General features: G+C 36.1%; 1 protein-coding gene across 2 annotated transcripts; it reads left to right on the top strand.

The window, feature by feature from the left end:
* Window positions 1–1,350: 1,350 nt before the first annotated feature.
* Window positions 1,351–20,718, top strand: PPP1R1C (protein phosphatase 1 regulatory inhibitor subunit 1C; the record flags this gene model as incomplete). Of its 2 annotated transcripts, none has more annotated exon segments than XM_072418417.1 (5): window positions 1,351–2,165; window positions 6,611–6,671; window positions 16,170–16,207; window positions 18,031–18,096; window positions 20,565–20,718. In XM_072418417.1, coding segments are annotated over 5 exon segments (273 nt in total). In that variant the 5' UTR covers window positions 1,351–2,084.
* Window positions 20,719–22,810: the final 2,092 nt, after the last annotated feature.

The raw sequence follows: 22,810 nt of genomic DNA on the forward strand, positions 1-22,810 counted from the left end.
ACATACGTTTGGCTATAGACATAAACCTTTACCATAGACAATGAGTGCCTATTTACAAAACAAATTATTAGGGGAATAGATATGCTAAATTTGTATCACAGATCCCCATAAGTGCAAAACAACCTTGCTGATAATACAATGATGTTCTTTTTGCTGTGTATTTTGAATATTAAGAATGTTCTGCTTTTGTGTCTTGTCTTCTAATAAATTACTAATTTGACAGTTTTGGTAACCAGTGCAGATGTACATACCAAATAAAATGCCAGAGGTCAATGCACTATGCTGTTATAGGAAACGGGGCAACATCTGTAGTTATTTGTGACTGTAAGAAATTTCATACACTGGTGTGCAGTCATAATGGCTAGTGATGTGCAAAAAAGCTACACGGTGCGATACCCTTTCAAACTATTTTAATGTTTGACATTCATAATGTGGGTTTATTCTTGCAATGTACATACATTCTAAACTCTAACCGTAATTGCATCAAGAACATTAGAGGACAATCACGTTATTCCATGTGTCTTTTAAGCATATATTTAAGGCTAGGTACCCACGTCCAATGATTCTCATCCCATTATCGCTTCAGGACTGATATTGGATGAGAATCTGATGTGTGCAGCGCTCGTTTGACGTCGTCGATGGATTTGTCCTGGTGGATCCGTGAACGACTGCAATACAAGTGTAGGGGAGAGAGCTCCGCAGTTCTCCCCTCTCCATAGTGCAAAAAGGAGCTGTATGTTCAGCGCTTGTTCTTGTATCTTTTAGTCTTTTGTCATTGCTTTCGATCCTTTCCAACGCCAGAAGTTTAACGTGTGTACGTATGCCTTACATAGGTAGAACTAGAAAGCACTACAAACAAGATACAAATTGTAGTACTGAGCGTGTAATTTTGAATCAGTGGATACATGGAATTAGGCTGATTAGTAGTTCTGTCTCTAGCTGTCCTTTTTTCAAGACCTTTCAGTATAACCTAAATTTATCTTTCTATATTGGGCTTTTTTTAAATCTGGAGCAGTGTTTTTCAACCAGGGTTAGGTTGCTTGTGCTTCCTCGAGCAGTTTATGCCTCTGAGCTCAGTTTAACTAATGCCAATTATTATTTTGGCTATCTGTATGGGTGGCATTCTGCATGAACTGAAATTTTTCAACAAGTTGTACAGTCTGTGTTTTTAAGATTTGCTAAGCCAGGCACAAAATGGGAATTTGATTCATGACTGACAAAGGTTAAACGTGTTTAGGCCCCATCAGACTTGGAGTTAGGTAGAGGGGAAACAGTCTGTATCTCTGTGTGGTAGGTATGTTGGGTCTGTATAATAGCTGTGTAGTATAACTGTTAATTAGGTGTAAAAAGTACATTTGTAGGAAGAGTCTCACAGTGACCACTAATTGAGTTCTTTTCATAGAACTCTAAATTGAGCTGGCCATACTAGTTGAAGAATTCCAAAATGAGCTCGCCTATCAGATATTTTCAAATGTGTTGGTGTCAATTAAAACCAATTTGTTTGCCTTGTACAAAAGAGAATGGTTTTTTGTCTAAACATCTGGACACGCTAAAAGTGGTAAGCTTTATATATACTAACTGGATGCTGTTAAGCCTCCTCACTTTCTGAATTGTCATGATCAAATATTAATGGTCCATCAGCAATGCTCAGAGGGAGCTTATATTGCATTTGTAAGTAAAGCCTTGGTAATGTACAGTGGATCTATGCAGTTTTTTTTTTTTCTTCAAAATCCCAGGGCACCAGGCCATTCAAGGCTAGCATTGCATTTTCAATTAGACTCTGAGTGAATCCCTGGCATGTGCAGAAGCAAAACGGGTACACAATTAGCTCATTGTTGCTTTAGCTTTGTGCGGAGAGGATCTAAAGCACTGAAGAAAAAAAAGGAGCCAGTTACAAGAATTGCTATTGATGTGGAATAAGGGAGTTGCTTATTTCATGCAGCAGCACTTGATAACAGAGAAACTACAGCTATCATCAAATAGCACAGAGAGTCGCTTTAAAGGCGTGTGCCAGAGGCAAAACACTTGGACTTCTTGGCTAAGTGGAGGGTGTCATTTTTTTCCCCAACTTCTATCGGTACAATATGGAGCCCAACAGTCCCAAAAAGATACAATTTGCAGTTCCAATTTTTCAAAGTCAACTGGATCCAGAGGCATCAGAACAGGTAAAGAAAATAGCAATATGTTGATTACTTTATTTGATGAAAACGTGTGTGTGTGTGTATATATATATATATATATATATATATATATATATATATATCTTTATTTTGCTTGTCACTGCAAATATATATCACATGGTCATAATTGAATCTGGTTTAATGTGTATGTATTTAATAAAATTTATTGTATTGTATTTATTGTACTTTGTAATGTGGTATGCTCGGCACCCTCCATTTATAGCTTCATTTCATTACAAAATACAGTTACAAGAAAGTCATTTTGAAATTCATTCCTTCCCTTTAGTTCTCACTTTCTGCCTTCCCTTAAGATCCTTCACAAAGTAGTGTGTTCCTAATGTTTGATGGCGCCATCCATTTCTCAAAAAAGCTCCTGGGAAATTATAACCTATGCACCTGTCTAGTTTTTCCTACACTTCTCTGATAGTATTATATCCTTGTTGTTCAACTGCAATTTCTTTTTAACTGCATTAAACATGCTGAGCTTTTTCAACTGGTTCCACTCTGTAAGAAAATGTGTGACCTTTCATATTAAACATGGTAATTTAATATTTGAGGAATGTGCAATTCATGCTTTTGACAAGGTTTTAATGTTTTTAGAATCACGGTTTACTGAATTCTCTGTTATGTTAACACTTAGGGATCTATTTATAAATCAGGGTGGCTTTCACCAAACATTTTCTGGTGGCAAATCCATCATGCACCTGTAAGATTCACCCGCAGGGACTGTTTGCTGGATGTCAGATCCACTGCTTTGTAGATAAGTCATGAATTAATATTTCAATTATTGCTGTTTTAGTCTAGAGTACTTAATCTTCATATGTTACTTTCCATCCTCCAATAGACATTTATGATTTTCACAGTTTAATACTCAGTGTCACATCAACACTCCTGATATCTGGAGGCCAGACATAAATGTGTTACAATGGATTAGATAACCATCTTTCTTGGTCAAAGAAACACAAGATTTTGTTCAGTTTAGGTTGTCATGATTACGTTATTACTCATTTTTTTTGCTATAAATTGTAACCTTTACAATAATCTGAATTTATGCATCTACAAAACACCATAGATTACATAAATCATCCAAATCCAGATCTGAATGGTTCAAAATATTGCACCGAATCCATGTTTGTCAAATTCACATGTTCTGATTATTCTGCATCTTAATTCATCATATCCAGGATGCATCACAATTAGTCTATGATGGCTAAAACAATCATATACATTTATGCTTCTAATTTGTATAAAATGTGTGCAGACTTCTCTATTAAACCATCCATAAGATCTACCGGGTTGGGCGAGGTTGAAGCTCCCTACGTCTACAGAGAAGATGGTGCCCTTTTTAATAGGAGGCGGGGGGTGAGGAGTCATTGTTTGTTTCCAACAGTTATTATGAGCACTTGTGATGATCATGCATGCTTGTTAGCACGTGTAGGGAGGCTTCGGCATTGCTCAATGATTATACACATTGTAATAATTTAGGTTTTTTTATGAAAGGCCCACCAAAGGCAGTTTGGAAAGCTGTGAAATTTAACATTACAAGAACAAGTCTAGTTGAATGTGACTATTGTATTCCTGGATATACAATGACCTAGATAAATGAGAACCTTCACACTACAGAATAATTTGGCCCTAGTGGGAAAAAAAGGCTTTGAAAAACTATAGTGACTTTGATCATATCCACAGAATAGCAAGGAACATTACATATCCTTGAGTTGGTATATTTAACAAACAACCCGTATGCTGACCTTCTGATTAAAATCGAAGCATGCCTGGTGCAGCATCTGTTCTATAGCACTAACATAAGGAGGTGGCTTGCTATCAGCCTGACCTTCTCACTATCATACTGCAGATAAACCTAATCCTTAGTACACCCAATGTCTAAAGCTACGTACACACTTCCAATTATTATCGTCGGAAAACGAAAGACGAACGTTTCTGCACGATATACACGAACGATCGTATAGCACCGATCATGCACATAGAGGTAACGACACGATCGTTCGTAGATATTGTACACACAATAGATACGATCGTTTAAGCGATAGAGGAACTATGTGCACGACAGGAAAGTGAACGGACGTTCGTTCATCACGCATGCTCTGAACATGGACGATCAACGAACGACCGTACACACGAACGATGTTCAACGATCGTCGTCCAATCCGATCCGTCGGTCCGGTCGTTCGTTTCCAGCGACTTTCCTCGTTCGTCGGCGTCGTTGGTTACTTTTTTACGAACGATTTTTTGCCCAATCGATCGTTCGTCGTTCGATTGGAACGATAAAAATTGGAAGTGTGTACGCACCTTTAGGCTTCGTACACACGTCAGATGATTATAAATTCAGAGCTGGTATCGGACAAAATTCCGATGTGTCTGGCATCGTTCATGGATCCGTCCTGGCGGATCCACAAACGACCCCAATGCAAGTGAAGGGGAGAGAGTGCAGCGGGCTGCCACACTCGCTCATTCTCTCCCCTCTCCTCTCCATCTTTCAGTCTTTCAGTTCATTCCAACGACAAGTCTGACGTGTGCTAAAAAAAGATGGCAAGTAAGGAATTCTGACTGTGGTCAGTGTAGACATGGTGTACACAATGGTGCCTCACAATGACTTCAAGCTGGCATCCGATCATGGTACATTGTACATTTTTTGTTGTCAATATTGATACATGAAACATATCTGGAATTTAGGAATGTTATGAGGAATAAAACCAATTAAACAAACAAACATTACTAAAATTTTAATTACCAAAGCTGTTATCTCTAAATATAACCTTTTACCAATCTTGGATGTTTTTGATACTGGTAGAGCTACAATGAGAAAATTATGTTCATTTATCTTAATCAGTCTCCTAGCAGCTCATTTATACATTTTTTTGCCTTCACGCAATTTGCCCAGTGAGCATTAATTTATTCTCTTTTTGGCCTGAATTTCCCTTATTTAAAAAAAACTCAAATTTTTGAAGCATCTAGAGTGAAATTTGCTCAATGCTCGATTATTGAGCAAATTTCAAAACATATTTGCTTTCACAGTGAATCTTGTTCACCTTCACTCTACAAAATTCATAATATTCCACCCCTACGTGCCTGTATTCCATAGCTACGTATGTGGCCAGGAGTGGTTTCAGGCAATAATTCCGAATGCTTCTAGGCCTTATTAGTAGAAGGCCCTTCCTGGATATGAAATGGGGCAGCGAGTATGGTATACAATTATATTAATGACTTTGTATATGCACCTTACCGTGGCAGATTAGATGTTTTCTAAAGTGTAAAATTCTGTAAATAATATACCATATTAAAAAAACATTGAAAAGATGTGATTTTAGAACAGTTAGATCTTATGTATAATAAGCTATATGAACATTGTCCATGGAGAAACTTAGGGCATTGGGAATACAAGGGGGCAAGTCAAAGCCTGCACACCATGGTACCTTATTTTATTTCATTTTTCTGGCCACCTCTTTTATATAAAAAAAAATATTTTTGGTTATAGTCTAGAGTCCCAGTAAACCCATAATGTATTTCTTCATTTGGGGCTCCCAAACAAACTTGTCTGTTTATGTATTTTGTTTATTAGCTGTAAAATCATTGCCGTAGATAGAAAATATCTGGTGATCCTGGCAAATGTTTGCACTTACTTATTTTGGGCACATAGCTTATAACCTAATCTATTCTTTGCAGTGTTGCCACCTGTGTGCACATGCTCAGGCTGGGTGGTTCCAGCACAATTATTGACAAATGTTTTGCTGTTCTAAAAAGACAGGATGGACTAGTTTTACTTTACTTTTGGTGGCTTTAAACAACTAAGCCCATCTGGCCTCTCCTGTTATTAGAAGCTTCCAGTGGTCATTCTAGGTTTAACATTCAGCTCCCTTGTTTTTTTCTAAGGTCTCCTGTCTTATGAACCCATATGAAATGTAAACTCAGTAGGATGTCAGGTGTAGCATTGTCATGTGGGTAGGGTGCATGTATGAGTTATCTGCTTTCAAGAAGCCTCCATTTGCCTAGAATCTTCTGTGCCCATTTCAATAGTTTTTTTGTAAAGTGAAGGGTAAAGTGAAATCAGGCACCTTAAGTTTTGTAGCAAAAAACAAAAATCTTAAATATTTTATATGTAGTTTTATTTTATTTTTTTATTTTTGTCTTTACTTCTTACAAGGCATAGTTTAGTACTTGCCTAGTTTTTTTTTTTTTTTTTTTTGTAGAAATCATGGTAAGGACAAAGATATAAAAACTTATGCAACTGTGTTTCATCCAAAAGAACAGGTATGGCCATGCCAAAAAATTACACCATGTTTGCCAGTGCTGAGGCTCATTAACTAAAGTACACATGTCATTGAGTTCATGGCTGTAAAAGACAAGAATGCTTATACTAACATACCAGGCTTACTGTACATTTAGATCTCCTATGCTCTTTTCATAAATAGATCAGAAAAAGAAGGCCCACGCCAGCCTCACTGGTTATAATGAATGAACAACCACCACCAGGTAGGTAAAAAGATGTTTTTAATTTTATAAACATCAAAAGAAATTTAGTGGTAAAATCTGATTTTTTTTAAACTTGTTGTTAATGTGATTTACAATGTTACCCAAATGACATATGGGTACACAAACATAATAAACCAGTACATGTGATGGTTTCTTGACACACAACAAATCATTTATTATACAAATGATATCAGAATGTGTAAAAGAGTTTTCTATACAATTACTTTTAGTCAAGTCTATATTTCACGATGTATAATATTAGAGAGTGGGTTAGGTTTATTAAATTAAAATAAGTGGAAAGAAAAAGGGTAAGTTAAGGATCATGTGATGAATAATACCTGAAATTAAGCTATATTATATACCATATTCTTTGCCGTCAACAAAATAAGCAGGATGAGAATAAAATTATGCTGCCAGTAGGTACATGTTTCCATGTATGTACAAAATTATATTCCCAGTAAATTTGGGTAAAACCTTAGTTATCATATTGCTTATTTTGTATACCTTTTATGTTGTTACAGTAAGTGCTAACTGATTATCAACAGATTACTGCACCACTTGTACATTTTCTTTGCTCTTAATACTGCTTTTGAATACGTTTTTATATAAAGATGCCATGTCCCTTGATATATAAAGATATGTTTGAGTGTTTGTGTATATGCCATATATGATGGATATTTTAGTTTGTAAATGTAAATCTTAAATAGAAAAATGAAACCCCAGAATTAGTATATCAGCCAGGTATCCAGCATTTTGAGATGGTGGTCTGTAGTTTCATTCTTGGTTTTCTCCTATGTCAAATTTTCTTTAGAAAAAAGAATGCAAAAAACAACAGGAACTTAAAAAATTTTGGCCGAATAAAGGGACCATCTGACTTGTGTGTAGCCTACATAATACCCATGCCACATAAATTAAAATAGTGTAACAATAGAAAGACAAGTTTAACAGGTCATACCGAACAAAGTCAAGGGATTGCATGACTTGCAACAATTGAACTGTTGGGATTCCAGCCAGAAGCTTTAGCTGTGTAGAAATAAGGTTTCTCGCAAAACATTTTGTATATTTATTAATTTTGGAGCTGTGTTGATTTGTCAATTCAATTTGCTAACCTATGTTTGACCCTACAGTTTAGAGAAGTAGTATGTTTGCAGACCAGTAGAGGAACTTTGGTGTTATATACTCATACACATACTTGTTGGATTTTATTTTCTCAGTACTAGGAGACCTGAATGATTAATTATATACAGAAGTTAGTATGCAGACCCTGCTAAATCTTATGTGGGTCTGTCAATTCTCTCATGAAATGTAATTCTAAAAAGACAATTGTGGAAACAGGATACCTATCTAAAGAGATCTATGCTGGTTGGCCTGCTGATTTTTCTAGACTTCTACTACTGGCCTCAACTTGCAATTGTGCCACTTGCTCACATGGTAAATGTAAACACTGGCTTTGACAAGACATAGCGAAATAGCTCTCATTTTTTTTGACAAACACTTTCTTTATTATGGACACTTGAAATTACTTTCTAAAGTTTATTTTCTTGATATTTGATAAAAGCCATACTTATTTAAATGCTGGAAAGATACATAGATGGAATCCTTAAAAACATGCTATTTTGATGTGCAATTTTCTTGTCTACATTTTTTTAAACTTACTTAAACTTATAAACTTAAGTACAATGACAGGACATTTAAACAATGTATAGAGAACATGTTGATAAGCTCCATTATACTATTATAGAGAACCAAACATTACAGATGTAAGGAAGCGTACACAATTCACAGTAGACCTCTATAAACAGTTGCATTGATATAGTATGACAGTAAAAAGTCCTATCTTAGTTGTAAAAAAAAAGTTTAATTAAATTTGAGATTGCGCATTGTCTAACTGATTCCTCCGTTTTCTTACATTTGCGGTATCTTAACCCAATAAACCAAGGTAGAACCTAAATTCAGGACATGGGGGGGACTTCCAATCTTGTTCAGTGTCAAAATACAGTCCTATATTACCTCTAAGTAATTGTGTAGTGAATCACCTGGGGTGATTCAGATAGCCCTGCATTATTTTTTCATGGTCTGGAATATCAAAATTTTTTTGCCAGCCCTCTGTAGTACTCTTGGTGGATGGTTCAGCATTGAGTGCTTGTAGTCAGGGATATAGTAAAGATATAGATGATGGCTCAAAGGAGAGCAGATTGTCAAATCCATCATGCACCATTTACTCCTGTTGGGTTGAGTTCCTGTTCATTACAAAATTTCAAAAACTGTAAATAATAAAGTGGGTGCGAAGCTTGTGTAGGTAGAGCATAGTGTCGTATTAGTGTTCTAAACGTTACTGGTCTGGGGAGATCAGAGGAGAAAAAGTTGCCCACTGTCTCCAAACCCCTTTCCACCCATATCTGCTAACACTTATGGTCTATTCCTTGGCAGCTCTCATTTTATAAGATTGTTAAAGTCACACCAATTCATTGAGAATTTAATACTAATAATATAATTTATTGCAACTTTTTAAGTACATAGATTATATACCAACAAGTAAAACATGTATATTTGTTGTTTCCCATCTGGAGAGAAAGAATGAGTCTGAAGCATTTAAATCACAGTCTAGTCAGTTTTTTTTTTTGTTGCTAAGTGTTTCTTGCATGTTTGGTACATTTCCAAAGCCTACACAGGATATAATTTATTAAATTGTAAGAATATTTTACCTGTTTTATTTGTATTCATCAGTTCGTGCATCATCTGTGCTGGGGGAGGAAAATATTCTAGATATTCTGCATACATTAGCAAAGTCAGAGTGCAAGCTGTTGGTGAATTGGACTGAGAATTCAAGAAACAACAAAAAACTGAACAAGGAATTAGATAAATAAGTATGGTATTAATATTAGTCTTCTCATTACAATCTATACTTATGAAGAAGGGCTCATTTTATCATTAACAAATAATATTATTATTTAAGTTAAGAATGACCTCATTCTGTTCATGAATGAATAATATTGAAATATGTATTAGTATAGATGCAATCTTATAGTACATTTATTATACTCAGTCTCACTTCTGTTTAGCATTGCCTAGTGTACTACAGAATTGATAAATGTATCACATTGCTCTCAGGCTTCCCCTTATGATCTAAGGCCTAGGCCGCCTAGATTGTATTCTCTTTGGCTACCAGCAGCATTGTGTGGGTTTTCAAGACTGAAGAGTCTGTTGTTTGCAGTCAGATGAACCCTGCTTCTGGTTTTGGTCCAGAATAACCCAAGTTGTAGCTACGAGATGAACTTTCTGTTTCCCCTCTCGGAATGCATTGTGCATTTGTTTGAATAATCCAGTAGTGAGTCAGTTATGGTGTCACCAGCCTTTGGAGAGATCTCAAATGCAATATAAAAAAAATGTATTTCACATTCATGGCACAGGGGTAACCTGACAGATTATCAAATTCTTGTTTACTGTATCCAAAATAAAATGAAACACTTGAGTTTTACCTGGATGATAAGAATGAATGTGGCAATTCACAAAACCCATGGTCAGCAAAGACTACCATAACGTAAGGCTAATTTTACAAAGATGGTCTCCTCGATGTCTGCCAGCCATCTAACCTCCACCACCATGATCTTTTGTAAATGAACAAGCATTTTGGTGGCTATGATTTCCTGTCAGGTGCTACGTGAAGCGTCTGCCAGCAGTTATAGTTAGGAAGAGGTAACAGCAGGGGAGTCTCATTGAAGTGACAATTATAACTTTATAGTTTTAGATAATTTTATAATTTATAATTTTAGTTTGAGACATTGAGACTAAATGTATATTTACAATATACTAAAACAGAAAAGACAATACATTTCTATACATCTTTCTCAGTTGGATTACATTGTATATATGCTACATATAAATTATTTTATAGCTGATGTTTTATTTGTTTCTGGTTACATTTGTTCTTTGAAATACTGTGCCTATATAATTTTCTTATTTCTAGCAGACTGGAGAGTCTGGATTTTAGAAAAAATAAATTGTAATATATTTTTAGTCTGGCTCCACTATGGTTGTATGTAGAGTACCTAAATAGTACATGTTTGTTGAATCTGTCTGCAGCAAATGTTCGAACACTTGGACTATTCTAAGAGCAATGATGTGTAGTAAGGCTGGTTATACACTGGGCAACATCTTAAAAAAAACTTAACAAAGATTCTACAAACGAAATCAAATCCAAAGCTATGAAAGTATAAAATAGTTGCTATAAATGGGAGATTTTAACATAGAATGATGGAACAGTGACATAGGACACCACATATAGATGAGTCACCTCTCATAAGGATGCATGGGAGAGCACGGTTCACATAACATCATTGATTAGACAAGATTTTAGCAGCCATATCACACCTTTCATGATAGGAAGTGATGTGTATTCTAGAGATCTGAAAGTGGAAGGCCTTTAAAGATATTGAAAAAGCAACAGAAATATGTAAGGCTGCGGAGATTAATTGAATTTAAATCTGCATGATATAGGGATAGGAATAAGAACAGATCTAGGCCTCCCTCGGGACCATGTAGTTAGGACGAAGTTCTTTTTCTTGTTGTTGTAAGTTGGATTTTGTACTAGAGGATGAACATTTTGAGAGAAGAGAATGTTAAAATGTTAAAATGTATGAAAGACATTTTTTCTTAGATTTGGGTAAATTAGGGAAGGGTTAGGGTCTTTTTTTTTTTTTTTTTTTTATACGCCCACCCATCCGGAACCCATCCCTTTATATTTCTTGGTGACCATTGACACTTAAACAGTAAGAGAGGGATAAACCAATCATTCTGAATTGTCACCAGAGCAAGAGTTAGGAAAAAAATGAGAACACCTGTTCCTATACCAACTCTATAGGATGAAAATTGTGTTCACTTTGGAGAAATGTCCTTTTATTTGCACCTTTAGGACAGGAAGTAAAGGGAAATCCCCCCTACAACAGGCTTTCTGCAGAAAACTAAATGGATTCACTGGCAGGAGCTGGGTTGTGAAGAGGGGAACAATCAGCCGTGGTGATTATGTGTGTGTATGCAGTTTGTATGTGTATGGAGATACTGCTGTGTTCCAATAATAAGGGGTGCTGATGCACAGAGGGTGCTGTGCACTGGATTTTATGACACTTGCATTTAGTATTTTGCATAATCCTGTCCCCTGTTCTCAATACTTTGCATTCACCTGACCCTGACACTTAGTATTTTACATTCATCTGACCCCTGCACTTAGTATTTTAAATACAGCTGACCTCTACAATAAGTCTGTTTTTTTATACCTGAACATGTCAACCTGTACTATACATACACCTGACCCTGTATGTTACTGAGGTGTCTAGGTGTAGAAGCCTCCAAAACTTTCAATCAGGGATACTGGGCCATTCTTGTAAGCAAAACTCCTATACTTCCAGGTGGCTTCAGCTATGCCTTGTCACCCACACATTCCTTTTGGCCTATCAGTATGATGGGCAGATGTGTTCTCCAACCAGAATGTGTCTTTAAGCCTGAATATCTTAACTTTAAACCTGTGGTGTCTTAACCATAAAACTGGCCAGAACACTCAGTTCAGTGTTATTCATCAATGATCCTTCCCTCCACTAACAATTACCCTTATAAAAATCAAACATGGCCAGCCATTCATTTTTAATGTTAGAAGTTTTAGTCTAAATTGTCCACAATGCATTTCAGCAAATATATTGTATTAATGAGAATGGAAAAAGCGTGTTCACTGCCAAATGATTTCCAGTTAAATCCAGATACGTGCATGCATAATATTTTAACTTGTGCACCTCTTGACATCTCTAATTGTAGAACTAAACAAACTTTATGGAAGAACTTTAGGCAAAAAAGTGAATTTACATGAAAACAGAGTCAAATCTAATTTAAGAATAGTTTACAGTATGTGAATAATATAACCTTAAACCTTACATCTAATGTTAGCACAATCCCTAAAGGCCCATGCAGAAGGCTGTATTGTGTGAGCTGGCTCTGTGCCAAGCTCTGGGCTTTTATCCTTGGTGTTCAGCTTCCTCTTAATATTTAATGGCTGACAGTTCACTTTGATTTCTTACTGTAACTCTAAGGAAGTGGACCTCCTAAAAAGAGAAGCAGAAAAAATCATGGAACATCCAGTATGGGAAAAAATAACATTTTTTGTTTCTTCTTCCTTTAAATGTTTCCTTTTAGTGTATAAATAGTGTAGTGCCATGAGGTTGCGGAATGAAAATAATCAAAGTTTGGCTGTCTAACATAGAACCATAATCACCATTTAAAGTGTCAAAATAATTAGTAAAAATGTATTTTTTAGCATATTTTTCCTGATCAGAAGCATCACAAGTGACATTCTCTGGCCTCTGATTACTGCATCCCATCAGGGGCTGGGATGTAGAAACAGGAAAGTATAGTTTAGGTGGTAGCTTGAACCTTTCTGAACTGACAAAAAGATGTAATACGACACATGCCTGGGCAAAAGAGCAGATGAAGAATGCCTTAAGGAAGTGCTGCATCATTTACATCTGACCGTCATCATAATACTCCATTCTTCTACTTGTCGTCATTATACACCTACTTCACACAAGAGCATGCTACCTCTCTAAGCATCTGATATATGTCCCTGTTTGTTCCAAGTCAGTGCCATCCAGTGATGGACGGATGAGGTTGACATCTTCAGAATCAACTCGGCAATGGCTGAACCGATGAATCTATCCTGATCTAAATCCTAACTGGATGATTTCAGTTACAGTGTATTATGTATCATAAACATTTATCATGAATATATATTCATAAAATATTGCCTCCCACTGCTACTAACTTCCTCTGGGATCTTTCAGCTGTTTCCTGTCTAGATTCATTCACTCGTTAGTGTGTCTTCAGGACAGGAAGCAGATGTAAATCTCCTGTACCAGGCACAGACCGCTAAATAAAAACAAAAATAATAAAGTGATGGGTTTTAAACTTTCCCTATGCTCACCAAGTTTGGCTATACATGTACTGTACTTAGTGTAGCAGAAGAAAGTTTAATATGATACCTGGTATTATTCCCCGAATGATACAGGCTGATATTCCCCGATGTCATTTCCTTCTGCGATATGTTTACTCCTCACTGTTTCTTATCATTTTCCCACATTCATCTGCAGGTAAATATGTTTATATTGGATTGAGGGATTGGCTAAAAAAACAACTGTTACCTTGATTTACCCAATACACCTAATATATTTTTATTCGTTTTTTTATCCGACAGGTCACATTTTTTCCTTTTTTTTAAAGTGGGATTGGACTTTGGGCCTGATTTATTAAATCACTCCAAGGCTGTAGCGGATAGACATTCATTGGTAAACCTGTGTGATGCAGCAAACCTGCATTTCCTAGTCATTTGCTATTTAAGCAGATCCATTCCAGGTTTTTATAATCACCCAGCTTCACCGATGAAAGTGTATTCTCTCCAGTCTTGAAGAGCTTTAATTAATCTATTTAAAAACCAGTGAATCTGACATTCTCTCAAATATTCCCTGGTGGGAATCAATTACTGCCTTTAAAACACATAGACCATGAAGATACCCACAAGGGAATGCCAGATTCTGTTGTCTGTTTTGTGTGGTATTTTTATTTTTAATCCCCTCACTGACCTCAATGACATCCCTGTATCCTATGTTACTGTAGTAAGAATAAGTTATATTTTTTTCTGCAGGAAATATGAATGGCTGTGTTCCCACAGGAGATATTAATGACTTTTCCTGCAGAAAGAATACATTAGGATGTTACTGCAGGAGGTATAAATGCCTGTGTACCTGTAGAAAATATGAATGTATTTCTGCAGGAGGTATAAATGACTTTGTTCCTTCAAGCAGTATAAATAACTGCGTACCCATAGAAGATATGAATGACTGTGTTCCTGCAGGAGGTATGAATGACCGTTTATGCATAAGGAATAGGATTTGATGTTATCATGGGTAGTTTGATTGAATTAATACTCTTTGAATTTTTGATAACTATTAGAATGTTGTATTGTACTTTTGCAATTGCAGAACATGACACATTATACCTTTCTTTCTAAGGAAAGAAAATTAGTACACTTAGATTGTGAGCACATTTGTGTCAAGACCAAAAGATATTTTCTGTACTTGCTGAAAAGGTTTTTAGCTGTAAAACTGAAAACCAATGCACCCCATCTAAAAATAGTAAGCACAACCTCTTGTATAGTTAATGATATATTTTGAGCATCTTAGTGTGTTTTATTTAGGACAAGCTTTCCTGTTATTCAGGGATGTTCATTCTATGACTTTGTAGAGCTGTCCTTTCGGGGATATTATATTTAGTTGAGTATTAGGCAGATTGCCAGCACCGAGACACACAAAATAACCTCTGCTGCCAAAATTACCTGTGCTTGGGATAGATGTAATCATATCCTAATAAAAGCCAAGGACATGTTTCAAGATCATTGAGTTCATCATTGTTCTGTGAAAAGGTTAATACATCACAGCCATTAGTGTATGTTTCTGGGTCACAAAGATCCAATTCTAGCATGTGCCATCTGCCTTTATATCTAGGACATTGTGACTTACGCTGGATGTATATGGCAGTTCCGTTGATTTCTATTCAGAAGCAGTTCCTGGTTTCTAGTGGTATCATACAAGCTGTAACTTTATGACAAATGCTTCTAGGTAGCACAGAGGGGTTTTGACTGATACCACCTCTTTTTTTTTTTTTGATTTTTTTCACTAAAGCAAGTTTTAGGTAAGGTATACAAAACAACAATAACAGCTGAATAAAAACATAAGTGTAAGGCATGCAATTTCTTTTATTCACAGGTAGCTCCCAGCTTACTTCTATTGCATACTCCATGTGTCTCTAGAACTTTGTTACTGCACATTTCTGCAGATACAGTTTTTTCATTGTTTGTATTGAGATCATTTAGGAAAGTAATTCTGATGTTTCTTATTGGTTAAAGTATATAAAAAGGTAGCACTGATGATATAACAATGTAGACCAGTGTTTCTCAATCATTTCAACACAGGGGAGCCCCTTTAAAATAATTTTCAGGGAACCCCCGCTATAATTACTATATACACATCTCACAGTATATTAGTGTGGTGGTCAGTGGGAAGAATGCCACTCCTACAGATAGACACAAAGATCATTGGTGTCAGATAAACTGACCTAAAAGTTACAAATTATGAACAATAAAAAATGCATCTTCTCAACATATATAATCTCGTTGAGACCTGCAATCAGATCACAAATCAAAAGGTAAATGTGTGAGTGACTGAGTAAAAATAATTTCAGGCTTCCAACATTACAATAAAAATAATTTTTTTCACTAATAAATGGAATTAAATTTTAATGTATTCTATTTAATGAACAGCGCTGTGTAATGTGTAGTGATAATATTATTATTAATAATAATAATAATAATAATATATAGATGTCATTGAAGCTGCCATTATACAGTTATCGGATATGTTATCTATACAACAAAGACTCCATGTGAATATTTTTTTCTCCTAGAAATAAATGATAATAGGACAACCAGCACACATGAAGAGGTAAGTCAACAGTTATTACACAACTTTTATACATTCATCAGTCTTCTGATTTATTTGTGCATTGTTTAGATTCTTGCTGTGTCTGATCACCAACAACAGGTCACTTTGAGAAACTTCCCTCTAGCAACACAGGAAATTGATTTATGATTGGGTGTTTTGGCTTTCTGTGCTCCCTTCTTTAACAATGTCAACAGTTATTTATGGGTTTTTACAGGGTAAATAAAGGAAAACTGAAAGTGTTAATATATTTATAATTATGATAAAATTTGAATAAAAATATTCCTCCAGGTCCATGTGTTTCAAGGGCAGTAACTGATTCTGCATCAGAGAATGTTTCAGTAAATATCAGATTCACCGCTCTATAAATAAACCCCTAAGTGCTGCAGCACATTTTCCAACTCTTACTTTATTGGCTCTTTTTATAAAATAGGGAATCTGAATTTGAAAGTGGGAATATTCTAGGTCTATATGTTTCAATGGCAGTAGCTGATTCCCACCAGGGAATGTCAGATTCACTATTTTATAATTAAAGCAAGCTCTTTGAAGCAGGGTCCTCTCCTCCTGTGTCACTGTCTGTATGTGTCATTTGCAACCCCTATTTAATGTACAGCGCTGCGCAATATGTTGGAGCTTTATAAATCCTGTTTAATAATAAAAATTAAAAAGCCCTAAATGTGCAAATATCTAAAACAACAAATAGCATTTTCTCTGATAAAGTTGGGCCTGGACAGGATTTATTCTTTCTGGTTATAGGAAGTGACTGCACTTAAACAGCACTTGTAAGATAGTTGAAATATATACACCGCTAGTGTTCACCTTCAAAGAAATGAGCAGTCTGGTTGCCTGGATCGCTGGCCCTCAACAAGTATGCAGACAAGATGCTATTTTCTCTGACATTCCAGTTCTCATAACATAACAGCCAGGTATCTAATATTGTGAGAAAGAAGGCAGCATGGATTTCTCTAATGAAAAGTTTACTTTGCAGTGACTCCCTTTAACATGAAAAGCAATTTGGTATTAAGAGTAGGCACCTACACAGAATGTTTAGGTAACTACACTATAGCCTAATCCTGGGTTATTCCCAAAGTGACCAATCTCTTTCTATGATAGGTTGCCTCACTGACCAATAGTAACGTAAGGGGAGGGGGGCATGCAACTTTGTTTTCTTTACCAGGAGGTGCCAGCACCATGCAACATCGGAATTGCCTGTTGGTTGGCCAGACCAGAGGCACCTAAGCCTGCTGCAGGTTCATGCAAGCACCTCTAGAATCATGACCCCTTCCTCTCAACATTTGTTTTTTACATGAGTCACTGAGCCTGATTTATTAAAGCTCTTCAAGGCTGGAGAAGAAGATAAAATTTCATCAGCAAACCTTGGAATGGATTTCTTAAAAGTAGTTTGCTATTTAATAGCAAATGTTTTCAATCCTGGACCAGATCCATTCCAGGTTTCACTGGCTTGAAGAGCTTTAATAAGTCTGACCCACTGTATGAGTAAGAACCTTAAATAGAGATAGAATTAGCATCATATGTATCCTTTTCTTCTACCATTCTGTTTAAACCAAGTTTACTTTTTTATTCCTAAATTTAGCTTATGAATCAAGGCTATCGGAACAGGATCTCAATTTTGTCTGGTCATTTCTACCCAAGATCACCTGCAAATGGTATTCTAAAATCAGTGGGATATTCTATCCAGGCAGATTTTAGTAATTTGTAGGTCATCTTTCTCCAGTATTCATTCATTTAAAACTTAAATTCTATAATGTACAAATGTGTAATTGTATAGACTAAACTATATCTTTATTTGTGTATTGTACACCTAGAATGTTTCCCCAAAACAGAGGAAGCAAAGTGTCTACACAGCCCCGACCATGAAAGGTACTGTTCAGGTACTGTTCAATGTTCTGAAATATTAACTCCTACTTATAATATGTCTTGTGCTTTCTTTATGTTTGAATGTCTTTTCTCAACTATATCTCTACTGAAAATGTATATTTACTAACATGTTAATATCACAGTAATATTAGGGGAAGTGTAAACATGTGTGGGCTTTATGGTGCAAGTTCTGGGACATGCATGGTGAATCCCTGGGGTTGATTTATTAAAGTGGACCTATCATTGAGAGATAAGCTGCCATTACTGTCATAACCATTACTGTAAGCTGTCATTACTTACCTAGTTCCAAAAACACAACTTGCCTGACTGGTGTTCTGATTGTCAGCCTTTATTACCTTCTGAATGAGTTTTCAGCACGGGTGTTCAGTACACTGTTATCTGCTTGTTTCAGGTATGTGACTGGAGCTACTGCCATCAAAGATCAGCTTTGCGTTTGGGCAATTATCATTATTTAGAATTAGTTTAGTGATAGCAGTTTACATAATATCTGGGTGATTGGTTTCCTTTAAGTAGGTAAAGTGTTATCGTTGCAAAGTGAATGCTCACTGACCAAAGAAAAAAAAGTAGAAGTTTTGTCCAGTTCTATCAATACCCTATCTTTGCCCTATCATGTACAAACAATAATCCACTTCCTTACACAAGAATGAATATTGTATGTGAACAGTGACAGTGTAAGGATAACATCCTTTCTTCATCGTCAGAGCAAGTGGCTTGATTTATATGCTTGCAGCTAGTAATAATTTTCACAAGCTAATTTACATATTAATATGGTTCTTGGAAACTAATTTGCTTATTCACAACTAACACAAGTTTATGCAGGTCCAAAAATGTTATTATATATGCTTAAAAAAAATACCTGAACTCAGAAATACCAATGGTCACTCACTCACTATTGACTGATCTAGTCTACCATAAAAGTTTACAAATCTTTGAAAACTTAGCTTGTAGAGTTGGATGTATTTCATGTATATTGTTATGGAAAATGTTGCTTATTCACTGCTGATTGCACAGCAATGGCAGAACAATTTTACAACATTAAAATGTTTTCCATATGTCTCATTTTGACACTTTGTCACTCGACTTGACTCACAAGTGACAGGCTATATTTAATCGAATCCAATGGCTGTGGATGGAGGATAAAGGCACAGATTGATTGGTACAAAAGGAGATCACATTGTTTTTCCTATTCTCATTTTTAAAATTCTTTGATGATAACACCATTGAGGTATAAACCCAATAGTGAACTTTGGTGTTCTAATTTTACAAGGTCATTCAATTTTTTTTTTATTAATTATAGCCAGGGATAAAGAATAGTTATTTTTTTTTATTATTATTATTAAATAAACTGGTGTCACTCACTATTAAAGACAGGAGTACCTCTATATTTTTCATCTTCCCCAAATGTTGCCATAAATGTAGTTGTACCAAGGCAATGAGAACACTGGTATAGCCCTGTAAGAATGGCTGAATTTTCCCAGGTCCTACCTTCTGATGGGGTGGAAATGATCTTGCAGGCCAGTACATTTTGTTTAGGGGTATTTTATTAAAGACTCAGCAGTAGGAAAGAGAGTTAAGGTGAATGTATGTTTGGCATCTGTACTCAAACTTGAACTTAGTATCTATGACAGGTGGTGATAGACGCACCTCTCCTCCGAAATGGGTAGGTGTCATGGAACACTTTCTTATGGATCCCTACACCAGTACCTTCTCCTAGATTAGGCAAAGCCTACAAATACTGATGGCCAGTCTCTTGTAGCAGTCTGCAATCTGATCTGGGCCCTGGCCTAGGCAGGCCCAGGAGGCCCCAGGGTCATGCCACCCTGTACCCCTAGCTTCTAATCTTCAATAGAGATGGTCTCCCCGATTTCTACAATTCCCCTACCATTTATCCATTTTGAAATGCTTGCTCAAACAGATCCCAATTCAACCATAGACAAAAGAATGAATGCACCTGGGCTGGGACTGACTCCTACCTCGCTAGGGCCAGGTCTCTCCCATGGAAGTGGAGGTAGCCAATCAACACTCCCAAAGGAGGAATAGAATCTGGAACACTCTGGCACAGTCTAGATACTTAAGCCCCTTTCTATACTAAAGGGGAGCTACATTGGCTTTGTTTGTCTAGATTCTTTTACTGTTTGACAAGTAAGGCTGGGTAAAGGTGGAGTACAGTTTTTGTTACATAAATAATGTAAAGACATGAAAACTTTGTTATTAAACTATCTCACAGAATGGAACTCCCCATCTATTCTATCATCCATTTTCAACAACTAATCCTATTTACCTTTTCTTTTCCTAGTTATTATTTTCCAATTGTTTTTCTAATTTGTTTTGAATTGGTTACTATAAGGTGTCTTTCCTCTGCTTGTCTTGAAGTTATTTTCATCATTTATTTTGTTATAGAGTTTTTTTTTAATTATTTGCTATGCTTTACTTTATTTTATTTGCTTTGTTGCATGTGCAGGCAGCAATGAGCAGGCAAAACCTTTAATTTCTGTTGATGATAGACATGAATCCGCCAGCATGCCGTATGAGCAAACAGTAACTGAAAGTACCAAGCTGCTTGTGAAACCCAGACGGAAAGACACTCCGTATCACCTTGATTTGCCATCCTTTCCAGGTAGGGTGTAGATCAGCAGGATTATGCTAAAAATACAGTACTAATTTTATCAGGCAATTGGGAACCCTGCTTAGCTGAATATTTCTAGATTGCCCTGCAGTAAATCTGCGTACAGCCAAAATGTTTGCTTAGTTTTGCACAGTGGTGAAGGGTTTAAATACCCCAGGGAGATTAGGCCTCTGTATGTTACCTTGACCACTGGGGACTAAACATTCTAAAACAAAATTCACCAGGACAAGAATGGAGGGGAAATCTTTCAATGCTAAGAACCAAACTGGTGTTTCTTTGGATATATTTTTTTACTTGTTGTGTCTGCAGGAATTAATAGGAAATCTCCACAGTGGGACATGGATTGGAGGTTTTAACATTTCCTGACTCTAAAGAGATTTAATGTACAATAGCTCAATAAATTGTCATTATTTTATAAATTCCAAGAAAACATTATTTAAAATAAACCACAAAATTCAATAGCTAAACAAGTAAGGTGGAAAAGTGGGATAACTGTTGCTGAAACAACAAAATAAGCAAAGACAATATGATTCCTGAATCAACCCTCCAGTAGTAGATAATCAAGCTTACCAGGGCAGATACAGTGAATTCCACAACAATGGCACAAAGCATAAAATAATATGAAAAGAAGACAAAAGATAAAAATACAATTTTGATTCTTCAAAAGATCATTTAGGAGTCATTGATAGCGGGCCTCTAGTTGACCTGCATTTGACCTGCTTCACGCAGGTTATGCATTCCCATTGTCTTATATACAATGCAAAACCTGTTTGATGCAAACAAAAGCCAGCTGATCCAGGCCTAATGTAGATCTACAACCTGGATGAAATTGTATTTAACACTGCCGTGTTTTTTAATATTATTTTCACCTTTATTAATTTTTATTTGTGTCTTGGTGTAGTACATGCGATTTCCCATAGTAGTTTTAGCTGCTTTCAGTCTACATGCTCTAGCTTCAGCTGCATGCATTTATCTGCCCAGCTTCCTGAAAATGACCACTGTAAACCATGTGTGAAGAATGTGTGTCTGCATGGCCACTTATATTCTCCACCATGTGAGCATGGGACTTTGTGACAACACAGGGGCAAAACTGGGAGATAGTAAGGCTATCAGTAAGATCAAGAAGGACCTATCAGGGCAGAAACACATTTCTTTAAAGAAAGTGGCATATTTAAGATAAAACCAACCTTTGAAAATAAATTGTATCAGTTTTATTTTTCAAAACACAATGCCCACACAAAATTAAATCTAACCTCTATGGAAAGGTTATTTAAATTCCTAAGAAGCAATTATTTTCTAAAACACTTTACATGGTTGGTTTTGGTTGTTTACCATTACATTTATGTTGTGTTGTCTTTTTATATTGCCTAAAACTTTAACAAATCGGAAATAAAGCGCACATTATACGGGGATAAATTGATCATTTAGAAGATAAAACCACTTTTGGAAAAAAAATGCCATGGCCAAATTCAGGGAAAAGCAAATAAAGTGCCTTTGTTGAGTTAGGAGAACATAGGAGCCTTGTAACATGAGTGCTATACAATCTGGAACAATGTGACTTTGGATAAGCTCAATAAATCATAGACAAAACAAAGTCAAGGCCTCGTATTATTAGAACAGACAGAACTGCAGAGTACACCAAAACATACAACAAACAGAACGTGATGACTTCAGGCTGTTGCTAATAAAGTACTGGCAGTAGCTGGTATATTAAGAAAATGTCTGTACTAAAATAATTCACAACCCATAACAAGAAGTACCTGCACAGGGACCTTTACAAAAGAAGGGTTAAAAAAAAAAACACAACTAAATCTTCATTGTGTTCCCAGAGGTATTACCATCCTATGCAGAAAGACACAGAATACTTACACATTACTTGCCTCCTTATCTGATCTCACCTGGTAATACATGGGCCTGCTCTTTTCCCTCGTCATTTTGCATGTGTCTCTGCCATCTTTTCTTGATCTTCTTCCAGGTCTGGCATTTTTATTCTTTTTCCATTGGTCAGCCACTGATGATATTACATATTACAGTCATTGCATCCAGCTTTTATTTCTGGCATGCATTGCACTCAGTGTGTA

This window comes from Pyxicephalus adspersus, chromosome 7 (assembly GCF_032062135.1).
Source record: "Pyxicephalus adspersus chromosome 7, UCB_Pads_2.0, whole genome shotgun sequence".
NCBI classification, from domain to species: Eukaryota; Metazoa; Chordata; class Amphibia; order Anura; family Pyxicephalidae; genus Pyxicephalus; species Pyxicephalus adspersus.